The 12,282-nt window shown below is 37.4% G+C and overlaps 1 long non-coding RNA gene and 2 gene segments (V, D, J or C); 2 read left to right on the top strand and 1 right to left on the bottom strand.

Moving 5' to 3' along the window:
* Positions 1-488: 488 nt before the first annotated feature.
* Positions 489-1,276, bottom strand: LOC132890360 (Ig kappa chain V region K29-213-like). The segment is given in 3 exon segments: positions 489-535; positions 864-1,199; positions 1,255-1,276. Coding segments are annotated over 3 exon segments (405 nt in total).
* Positions 1,277-8,974: 7,698 nt separating this feature from the next.
* On the top strand, positions 8,975-9,937 carry LOC132890359 (Ig kappa chain V-V region MOPC 149-like). The segment is given in 3 exon segments: positions 8,975-9,017; positions 9,214-9,594; positions 9,804-9,937. Coding segments are annotated over 3 exon segments (558 nt in total).
* A 200-nt stretch (positions 9,938-10,137) lies between these two features.
* On the top strand, positions 10,138-11,034 carry LOC132890023 (uncharacterized). The gene is made up of 3 exons (XR_009655132.1): positions 10,138-10,203; positions 10,542-10,733; positions 10,839-11,034. It is a non-coding gene; the product is annotated as an uncharacterized LOC132890023 (long non-coding RNA).
* The last annotated feature ends 1,248 nt before the right edge of the window (positions 11,035-12,282 follow it).

Here is a 12,282-nt window from a genome sequence, read left to right as displayed (position 1 = left end):
AAAAACAAACCACTGGATGTGACTGAGGCTGAATTCTGGAGAAAAAATGATGTAAAATCAGGTTTTGAGAATTGGGTTGGGGGTTGTTTTTTCTCCCTGTACATACGTTAACACCTCATTTTACCTAAAATTATGTAGAAATGTTTAAAAAATTAACTTTCTGTCTTTGTGCAAAGATCATGTTGGATAGAACAGGATCCATTTTAATAAACACGATGAATAAAGATACATCGTTCTCATGTTCATGCTTATTACTTTGATATTTTATTTGTAAAATTAAATGGAAATTAAATCAATATATCCAGAAGCTGTGGCTTTTAGACAATGTTTTTGTGTTTCAGTGGAACTGGACTGAAATTGTAAAATGTAAATTCTTCTTTTTTTGGCTTTTTTTTTGGCAGAAAACAGATTTTTAGCAATTTATTGTTGCAAAGCAAATAAATAGCAATAACAATTGTTTATATTGCAGAATATTTCAATCCACAACCTTACTGAAGACTCACCACAGCAATATTCACAGTTTCTCCCTTTACAGCTGAAAACAAGAACAAAGATCAGAGACACACACACTCCCAAAGCTACAGCGAGAAAGATCACTGCAGCAGGATCCCAGGATTTTTCTGTAAACAAACAAACAAACAAACAAACAAACAAACAAACAAACAAACATAATAATAAAACACTATTTGACATTTTATGTCGATATAAAATAGAGATTTTGTCCTGTGGTTATAACGATCGTCATTGTACTGATTGATGGTAATCAAAATATCGACATTAAACACAAATTAAAGAAAACGTTACGATGGAAATATTATTATATGCATTCTCTGAGAAAGTAAATGTGATCTTACACTTCTTACCCAACTGTACTTGAGTCCCGTTCCCAAAAATGATCTTCCCACACACGGCCACAGCGCAGTAGTAAGTTTCAGTATCATTGATGCTGAGGATGTTCTTGGAGAAGTCGTACACACAGGTGTGTGTAGAAGAGCCGCTCTCACACTGACGGCTGCTGTTGTGATGAGTGTAAATGATTTGAGGATGGGATTGTGGTGAAGCAGCTCTGAACCAGAGCACTTGGTGTTCTGCTGCTCTGCTCTCAGAGAGAACCGAGCACTGCAGAGTCACTGACGCTCCTGCAGGAACCGAGTCCAACACGCCGCTCTGGTTCACTGACACTTTTACATCTCCATCACCTGTTCAGTGTGATAGAGACAGGGTGAGATCTCAGGTATTTTCATCTACATTTACCTGTAAACTGCTTTTCAAACATGTTCTCAAACTGATATTTCAAAAAGAGAAGAAGAATCATGACACCAGAATCGCTCGACTAACAAACAGTGTCGATGTGATAAAGTCAGTCGTAAGGAAGGAAAGTTTGCTTGTATTGCGCTTTTAACAGAGAAATGTCACAAAGTGCTTAACAAGAGCCATTTCACAGCATACAAATGGAAAAAGAGAAACGGAGATGATGAAGTTACCACCAGAGCCATGTATTTAAAAGACTTACAAAACTAAAAATACACAATTAATCCATAAACCACATCAGAATCAGAACCAGAAGCACTTTATTGCCAGGTATGTTACACACACAAGGAATTTGACTCCGGTTCGACTTAGCTTTCATAGTACAGACAGATAAAGTATAGAAAGAAAAACACACACACACACACACACACAGAGTCTCACTGCAGTGAACTCCAGGGAGAGAATTGCGTTTCTACAGCGACGGCCTTGAGGCAGTGCTGGCTAGGGAGCCAAGATAAGATTGGAATTTGTTTAGACTTAAGATGGGTAGACGTGTCCTTTTTCGCTTAACCCACTTGTCCATTCTGGCCACCAAAACGATCCATTTCTCTTTGCAAAGCCATCAACTTCTCCATGATGTTATCCATGTTGCGATTCAAGTTCTGAATAGCTACAGTCTGAGTGCTAACGGCTTTGCCCACCGCTTCGATCATATCGGGCAGCTTTGTGGGGCTTTGAACAGGGCTTTTTTTCAGCTGGACAGATAATTGATCTGCTGACTGATGAACGGATTTCTCGAAGCAAAATGACTGTATTTGGTGAAAGTACAAAAAGAAAAGAAAAAAACAAAAAAGCTGATAATATTTTTATATTTGTTCACAATACATACATAATAATACATATTAAATACATTTGACCGTAATCATGATATTTTTATTCACTGTCGCTAAACGTTCTTTATCCCCTTCAGACCTGATTTTTTTCTACTGAGCAAGAAAATGTTTCCACAGCTGATTTTTACTTTTCTTCAATGTGGAAATGAAGTCAGAATATTTATTTTTTGCCAACTCATATTTTTATTCGGCGGCACGGTGGTGTAGTGGATAGCGCTGTCGCCTCACAGCAAGAAGGTCCGGGTTCGAGCCCCGTGGCCGGCGAGGGCCTTTCTGTGCGGAGTTTGCATGTTCTCCCCGTGTCCGCGTGGGTTTCCTCCGGGTGCTCCGGTTTCCCCCACAGTCCAAAGACATGCAGGTTAGGTTAACTGGTGACTCTAAATTGACCGTAGGTGTGAATGTGAGTGTGAATGGTTGTCTGTGTCTATGTGTCAGCCCTGTGATGACCTGGCGACTTGTCCAGGGTGTACCCCGCCTTTCGCCCGTAGTCAGTTGGGATAGGCTCCAGCTTGCCTGCGACCCTGTACAAGGATAAAGCGGCTAGAGATAATGAGATGAGATTATATTATATTATATTATATTATATTATATTATATTATATTATATTATATTATATTATATTATATTATTGAAACAATATCGGTTTTGTACAAAGCACAGCTGAATGTTGCATTCATCACCAAAGACTTATTTTTTGCTTATATATATATATATATATATATATATATATATATATATATATATATATATATATATATATATATACTGTAGAGCCTCTTGCATCTGGTAGCTTCTTTCTTGTCATCATAATTTGGCATGTGGTCCACCATGTTGAACTGTACTTCAGGTCGGAGCCTTATATCCTGATCGTGTTTGGGTTGATGGACGTGAACTGGCTCAGGAGACGTGCTGGACCTTCCACGTTTCACCCCCACTGGTTTTTCCACTCTCACAAGACATTCATTTAGAAATGAAGGAGATCCAGGATGGTAGTGAAAGGCCTACAATGCTATTTAATCTCTCTCTTCCTGGTAACTGTTAGATCCTCATGCTCCTCTGTCCCTACACTGTCTTCTACCTCAACTGCAGCTGCTAGCTCAAATTCTTCTGGCATTCAATGACAGTGAAACCTCTCCATTGTCATTGTCCCTCTCTGAAACCACACTGAAAAAAGTGAAACAAAGCTGTTCATTTAATGTATTTGTTTTCATTCCAGTGAATAAAAAAAATAGTTTGCTCCCATATTCAAAAGTTGTTTAAATGAATTTAAAATATTCAGGTTTAACAAAGATTATTTATAAATTTGATTTGTTAAGACCCTGAGTTCATTTATAATCTGCGAGTGTCTGGTCTGTCACAGCTGCGTTACACCCGGGCACTGTAGCATTGCTGCCCACTGCACTGGGTGTGTGTGTGTGCTCACTGCTCACTTGTGTGTGCATGTTTGTGTGTTCACTGCTTCAGATGGGTTAAATGCAGAGGAGGAATTTCACTGTGCTTAAGTCTGTACTTGAGTGGACGTGTAATAAATCAAGGCTTCTACTTGTCTTCTAATAATAATAAAATTTTACCCAACTCACAAACTGAAATGATGGATAAATGTGAGATCGATAGAATGATATTTTTTTATCTGAGTTCATATTTTTACACTGAATGTCCAAAGAGTTTGTTACCTCGTCCATGACGAGTAGGCGGGGCGAAGTATTGTAATCAGTGTGGTTTGTTTGTTAACAATCTAGCGTTGAGACTGTTGCACCGATTGACTTCAAATTTTCAGGGTAGGTGGGCAATGGGGCGTAGATTACCTCATTAAATTTTGGGGTAATCGAGTCAAAGTCACGGGAAAGGTCAACCTTTTGGTCAAAATAACATTTTCCATTATAACTCAAAAATGGTTGCTGATTGACAGATGTTTACTATTATGAGCAGAGAGGAACTCCCATATGGCCTTTCATTTGGCACCATGATCATTGACCTTGAGTGACCCTGAAAAGTCAAACTAAAGGTCATGGTTTTTCAAAGGGCGATAACTTGAAAATGGTTCATGATAGCGAGATGTTTACCATTATCAACATATAAGAAGTTCCATATGGGCTTCCAGTTGCCATCATGATCTTTGACCTTGAGTGACCTTGAAAGTTCAAACTCAAGGTTTACAAAGGGCTATAACTTTAACCTGGTTCATGATAGCCAGATGTGTACTGAAAAGCGCCCTCCTGCCACTGCCTTACTGGTGATGGACCCAGAGCTGGAACCCAGGCAGGTGCTACCACTCCTCTGGATCAGAGCCGACCTGGGAGCAATGGTGATTCAGGAATAACTCCATTTTCCCCAATAGTCAAGTCCTCCTGGACCTGAGACTCACCACTGGTTGCAGTTTAAAGTCATACCCAGGACTATTAGGAACAGTTACACTGACAGTGACCCCTGTGCCCTTTTGGAGGACAGAGAACATAAATTATGAGGGGGAAAGTTGGGTTCTGTATTCATATTTTCATATAAGCCATTGTTAAAGAATAACTGTCTAATCAATCAAAAACACATTACCAGTGTTCAAGACCCATCCCTCTAACATGAGCTTTTATTGTTTTTTAAATTTGTTGTGTCTCTTATTTATGAAATCGACTATTTTACAATAATAAATGCCCCCCGGAAATGCTGAAATTCAAATGCGAGACACCCTTCTTTGGCCCAGATAACCGTTACTATTGAGGGAAGCTTTTATTCAGATTAAAATAGCAGTTATAGTGAGATGTGAGTGTAGGCTCACGTGAGAATTCATGTGAACCACATTTTCCATTCTATTCTTTTTGATATCTCTGCTGACCACCAAAACACCAAGAGAGAAAAATGTGGGGGGGAAGTAGGTAGACAAGAATATCATATGCTTGCTTAATATCTCACTTTTTTTCTTTCTAGGGCCAATGTCGTCACATTCTGGGATGTGCTCAGTACGGCCCGCCTATAGTATAAATATAAATTCAAACTGCGCTTGAAGCACATTCACACTCTGTCCTTAAACGAGATACAAACTCTGTGTAATTTTTAAGAACTGAAAAATGACTAGTTTCTGGATTTTAGTTTTGATCACCGGCATCATGTGTAAGTAATACGAACAATTTTCATCATGTAAACATATTCATATACTGTACTGTAGTTATTCATCTGTTTGACTGCAAACTTGGATCAAACAAAACTCACTAAAGTAAAAACAAATTGTTCAATAATAATAATAATAATAATAATAATAATAATAATTTGGACCCAGTGTTTTGATGAATATTTAAAGGAATTATTCTAAGAAGTTAAATTACGAGCCTTATGTTAAATTGTTGGATTTGGTTTTGAAAAATAAATCTCTTTGGGGTCTGTGTAATTTATTATAAAGTTAAACAGATCCCTGTTTGAAAAAAAAAAATAAAAACTTTGAGAAGCTCAGCATTAAGGCGATTTTTAATGTATTATAAAATCTGAATTACATTCTTTACCAAATTAATTTTTGTTTTTGTAGATCCAGTCCAGTCTGGTAGACGCTGGGTTACTGCACAATCCTCAGTGCCACCAGTTTATCAGTCTGATAAAGAGCTCAGTGTGGATATCAGAGCCTCGGCGAGTCTGCAGTGTTGTATTTTTGGAATAAAAGATGGAGAAATGATCTTTTTTAAGCAACAAAACAGAAAACAGACTCGGATAGTCGTCAGATTCTTTAAAGCTTCTGGAGAAAAGTTTTACAATGAATTCCAAAATCCTCGTTTCCAGATTAAACAACATGCAAACTGCTTCAATCTGACCATTTTAAACACCACGCTGTCTGATGAAGCCGTGTACTACTGTGCACTGACGAGACCCGACCCTGTGTTTGCAGAAGGAACTGATTTAAAATTTAAAGGTAGGATTTCTACTGAAATGAATAATGTGCTGGTTAAATGTAGAAACGTTTCATTTGTCATTACTGTTGTGAAGGAGTGAAATGTTCACTGTGTTTGGTAACTTTAACAACACGGCATTCAGGGTTTATTTTTAGTCCGTGATTCATGATAAATGTTTACAGGTCAGAGTTTTACCACTGAATCAGAAACATCGAAACCAGCTCTGTGTGATCACAACACGAACATGAACACACAAGAGAAAACAGGTCAGATGTTGTATAATTATGTTTTAATGCATTAATCTGAAAATCATAATGAATGATTTGTCTAAATTATGATTTTTTTAGATGGTATTTTTTGGACTAATGTAATTTTCATTGTGTTTGATGCCCATTCAGAAGTGACCAGATCTCTCCACTCCTCAGTGCTCGGTTTGGGAACGGCTTTGGGTTTGTGTGCACTTCTGATTTTCTGTCTCATTTATTTCATACTGAGGAGAAGAAAATGGGATAAAAGTAAGTGATTCTGTGATCAGATAATGATGACTTCAGTTCACTTCTGTCACTAATCGGCTTTTGTTCCATATTAATAGTGAAGGCTTCAACAGAAGGTTCAGCAGGAACGAGGGAGGTGAGTCTGTAGATTACAGGTGATATAGTATTTATATACTCTTTTGTAATTCTGGTTAAATGTCGATGTGTCCTTTAGTTCTGGAGAAATCTCACCTCCAATCACATTTCCTGACTCATTCATCCTCTTTATATGCTGCTACATTCATTCAGTGCTAATTATAATGGTTTAGATTTAAGATTCACTCACATTATACAAACCAATGACACGCTGTATCCCATCTGTAACTCTGAACTATTTATTTATTTATTTATTTATCTTTCCCAGGACTCTCATGTCGACTCCTGGACTTACGCAGCTTTACAGTTTCCCAAGAAGGGAAGTGGAGTTTGTTTCTCAGACAAGTTGGTGTACTCTGAAGTGATGTATATGAAACTGTAATATATTATACAACTGCCTCTTCATCTCTTCTTCTTCTTCTTCTTCTTCTTCTTCCCTCAAAGTGATTATTAACAATCAGTTACATAAAAACCACAAATCTGTACATGACTTTAATCACTTCACACATGTAATAAATGTGATACACTCATGTTGTGTTTTGTACAGATTTTTTTGTTGCCTGGTTTTCACGTCTGTATTTTGCAGAAGGCACACAAGTCTGGAAATAAATAAATAAGTAAATAAATGCACGGTGCTGTAGTGTTTAGCGCTGTCACCTCACAGCAAGAAGGTTCTGGGTTCGAGCCCAGTGGCCGATGGGGTCCTTTCTGTGTGGAGTTTGCATGTTCTCCCTGTGTCTGTGTGGGTTTCCTCCGAGTGCTCCGGTTTCCCCCACAGTCCAAAGACATGTGATGAGGTTAACATGGGGCAGCCAGGGCCTGAGGTTGGGCTGAAGTGTCCTTGAGCAAAGCACCGAACCCCCAACTGTTCCCCGGGCGCTGTAGCATCGCTGCTCACTGCTCTGAGTGTGTGTGTGTGCTCACTGCTCACTTGTGTGTGTGTGTGTGTGTGTGTGTGTGTGTGTTCACTGCTTCAGATGGGTTAAATGTAGAGGAGGAATTTCACTGTGCTTAAGTCTGTGCTTGAGTGTACGTGCGATAAATAAAGGCTTCTTCTTGTCTTCTAATAATAATAAAATTTCACACAACTCACAAACTGAAATGATGGATAAATATGAGATAGATAGAAGTATATTTTTTGATATAGGTTCATATCTTTTACAGTGAATATCCAAAGAGTTTTTTTTTTGTTCGTTTGTTTGTTGTGTCGAGTACTTTTGCCCTCTCTTGTTGAAGTTCAGTGACATTATTACGGCCATAGAACACCTTTTACAGTCAACTGAAAATTGTATGCATTACACATTTATTACTGACCGAAGTCTTTACCTCAGAAGGGAATAAAATTATCTCCATCCATCCATTATCTGTAGCCGCTTATCCTGTACCGGACTGTGGGCGAGCTGGAGCCTATCCCAGCTGACTATGGGCGAAAGGCGGGGTACACCCTGGACAAGTCGCCAGGTCATCACAGGGCTGACACATAGACACAGACAACCATTCACACTCACATTCACACCTACGGTCAATTTAGAGTCACCAGTTAACCGAACCTGCATGTCTTTGGACTGTGGGGGAAACCGGAGCACCCGGAGGAAACCCATGCGGACACGGGGAGAACATGCAAACTCCGCACAGAAAGGCCTCCGGTGGCAAATGGGCTCGAGCCCAGAAACTTCTTGCTGTGAGGCGACAGTGCTAACCACTACACCACCGTGCCGCTCCCAACACAACACAATACAATGTCAGTATTTTGTGCACCTGAACAGATTGAATAAATAAATAAATAAATAAATAAATAAGCAGGTGGTCAGTGTTGTTGATCAGACCTTGAGGTTACATTTGTGCTTCATATCTCAGTAGAACACAACACTGACACTCCCATGTTCCAGGATGGTCACTATAGTGTGTATCGGGTCAAATCTGTCACGAGTTCATTCACTTTTACAGCATTTACATTTACTGATTTGGAATTTTGTTCATACAAGTTAAATTAAGAAGGCGACTAAAATAAACAATAAGGCATTAGTGTAGGCGCACGAGAGTGTACGAGTAAACCACATTTTCCATTCTGTCAGAACGTCTTTATCAAGACCTCACTGTGCAACACCAAAACACAAATATGGAACAATGTGGGGTCGATGTAGGCAGATCAGAATATCATGTGCTCTCTGATCATGTCTTTTTTTTATGACACCCAATCACGTCATATTCTGGGGCGTGTTCAATACAGAGCGCCTGGAGTATAAATATAAATCCAAACCCTGCTTCAAGTGCATTCATATTCTGTTCATAAATGAGATACAAACACTGTAGATGTACGAAGAAATGAAAAATGACTTGTTTGTGGATTTTAATTTTGATCTTCAGCACCATGTGTAAGTAATATGAGTCAATTATTCACATCTAGTTTCATAGATTTAAAAAAAATAAAGTCGATTGAGCTGATTACTCTCAAACACTTTGTGAAGCTGTTTATGTTGAAAGATCTCCTGATGTGATTTTTAATAACAGTTTATATAGATTGGTTTAAGAAATGTATTCATTACTTAATTAATGTGTTTTTTTTTCTAGATCCACTCCAACCTGGTAGACGCTGGGTTGCTGCACAATCCCTCACAGAGTCAGGAGTTTATCAGCCTGATAAAGAGCTCAGTGTGGATATCGGAGACTCGGCGACTCTGCAGTGTTGTATTTCTGAAAATGTATATGGGATAATCGCCTGGTTTAAGCAACCGAACAGACAAAAACCTCAGATTATAGTCACGGTGTATAAAAGTGGGGGAGAAACATTTTACAATGAATCCCAAAAGTCACGTTTCCAAATAGAAAGATCTTCAAACTGCTTAAATATTACATTTTTAAACACCTTTCAGTCTGATGAAGCCATGTACTACTGTGCACTGACGAGACCCAACCTTGTGTTTGGAGATGGAACTCATTTAAAAATTAAAGGTAGGATTTCCACTAAACTTTCTTAAACTCCTGCTTTAATGTCGTGATATTTTTCCTTATTATCATTAACATGTTCAGCCTGGAAGACAAATAATACTGAAGTAGTGAAATGTTCACTTTGTTTTCTTCTTCAACTACACTGAGTTACAGACTTTTAGTCAGTGAATGATGATAAATGTTTCCAGGTGAACATGTTACTATTGAATCAGAAACATCTAAACCAGCTCTGGGTGATAATTCAGTGGGCTGTGAACCAACACTGCATGGAAACAGCACTAACATGAACACACAAGAGAAAACAGGTCAGATGCCTGATAATTCACTATTAATTAATCATCCTTAATTCATAATATAGTGAAATAACATTCTCAGAAGTGACCAGATCTCTCCACTCCTCAGTGCTCGGTTTGGGAACGGCTTTGGGTTTGTGTGCACTTCTGATTTTCTGTCTCATTTATTTCATACTGAGGAGAAGAAAATGGGATAAAAGTAAGTGATTCTGTGATCAGATAAAAATTCCAGTGACTTTTATTCCTATCAAAGACACTAATGTGTGTTTCTGTATTAATAGTAAACGCTTCTGTCGAAAATTTTCCAGGAATGAATCAGGTACGTGTGCAATAAAAATAGCACTGGTTTTTATTCTATTATATACTCTATATTTTAATCATGTTTTTTAATGTAGATATCACTATGTCTCCTTTATTTACTCATTAGTCTACATGTGAAATGTTGCTCCATTCAGATATTTTTCCTGATAATGTTCTCGATGTCATTTATACAGTCAGTTTGATCAGATTTCACAACAATCCCCAGCTTTTATGTTTAATGTTGATGAACATTAACTGTGTAGTGAGTGTGTATCGTGCAGTTCCACAGATTGTCTGGTTTTTACTGTGAGCTGAAATTCTTATTTTGTTTTTGCTTTATTATTAACATTTTTAAAGGAATCTGAAGCTGAAACACTGAATTATGCAGCTGTGCATTTCTCTAAGAGGAAACCCAAAGCTGAAACAAAGAAATCTGGTTCATCAGATGAGTGTGTGTACGCTGATGTGAAGAAAACTGCACGCTGTAACATAAATGATTCATAATAAATGGAGAAACACACGGCAGAAGCAGTGAAAATGTTTTAGAAGGTTAAATATCTCGACTGTGTGTTAATTTATTTCATATTTTTCATGACAAGCTTTTAATCACTCAAAGATTATTAAACTATTGTTAAATATTTTTGCTCGTTTCAGCTGGACAGATAATTGATCTGCTGACTGATGAACGGATTTCTAGAAGCAAAATGACTGTATTTGGTGAAAGTACAAAAAGAAAAGAAAAAACAACATCAGCAACAACAAAAGCTGATAATATTTAACTTTGTTCACAATAATTGCATAATAATACATATTAAATAAATTTGCCCGTAATCATGATATTTTTATTCACTGTTGCTAAACGTTCTTTATCCCCTTCAGACTTTATTTTTTTCTACTGAGCAAGAAAATGTTTCCACAGCTGATTTTACTTTTCTTCAATGTAGAAATGAAGTCCGAATATTTATTTTTTGCCAACTCATATTTTTATTCTTTTTTTTCTTGTCCATTACAATGGACACCAGGACTAAATGAACATAAAATATCAAGAAACCTTCAGAACAAATTGGCGTATTATTTAAGGAACATTTAATATTATTTTCATTTATAATTATTAATAATTATTTAAATAATATTTTACATTATTATATTATATTATATTATATTATATTATATTATATTATATTATATTATATTATATTATATTATATTATATTATATTATATTATTTATGCATTGAAACAATTTTGGTTTTGTACAAAGCACAGCTGAATGTTGCATTCGTCACCAATCTCTTCCTTCCTGGTAACTGTTAGATCCTCATGCTCCTCTGTCCCTACACTGTCTTCTACCTCAACCTCAGCTGCTACCTCAAATTCTTTTGCCATTCAATGACAGTGAAACCTCTCCATTGTCATTGTCCCTCTCTGAAACCAATAAAACATCATCTTTTACTCACTTTACTCCCTTACTCCTGGTCTCATCTGCCTCATTTCCTGAATCCAAGCAGTCAAGATCGGACAGTTCTCCATTTATCAGAAGTTCAAGAAAGTTTGTGATTTTATACTCTAAAAGTGCATCACTATAAAAAAAAAAATACTTTGATGATGATTAATATATTGTCAAGCTACATTTTAGCTCTGAAAAGCTTCCAGAAATTCACAGCCTGGTATACGAACACTAAATCATCAAGCTCCTGCTGTTGTCTTTCAGCACCTGAAGTCCATTGTGATGGACATTAAACTTAAATCCTGTGCTTTAGAGCTTTGAAATATATTCAATTTAACTTTAAATACAATCACTTGATAAGATTAAGATTATATTTAGGGCAAATATATTACACTACCATAGACATAAATTAATATTGAAAGGTGAGAAAGGTGCTTGGCTCCTCCTCCTGTCCACATGGTGAGCCATGCTTGTCTTGTGTGATGGCTGAAACTTTCTGAGAGCAAGTTACAGGTCATAACTTCATTGTGATTGGATAATCAGGAACCAATGAGTGACCAAGCATTGTTACCCCGCCCACGACGGAGTAGGCGGAGTGAGGTATTGTAATCAGTGCGGTTTGTTTGTGTGTTTGTCTGTTAGCTATCTAGTG

This window comes from Neoarius graeffei, chromosome 8, assembly GCF_027579695.1.
Source record: "Neoarius graeffei isolate fNeoGra1 chromosome 8, fNeoGra1.pri, whole genome shotgun sequence".
In the NCBI taxonomy this organism is placed as follows: Eukaryota; Metazoa; Chordata; class Actinopteri; order Siluriformes; family Ariidae; genus Neoarius; species Neoarius graeffei.
Note: the sequence above shows the minus strand (reverse complement) of the source record. Positions and strands in the feature narration are given on the sequence as shown.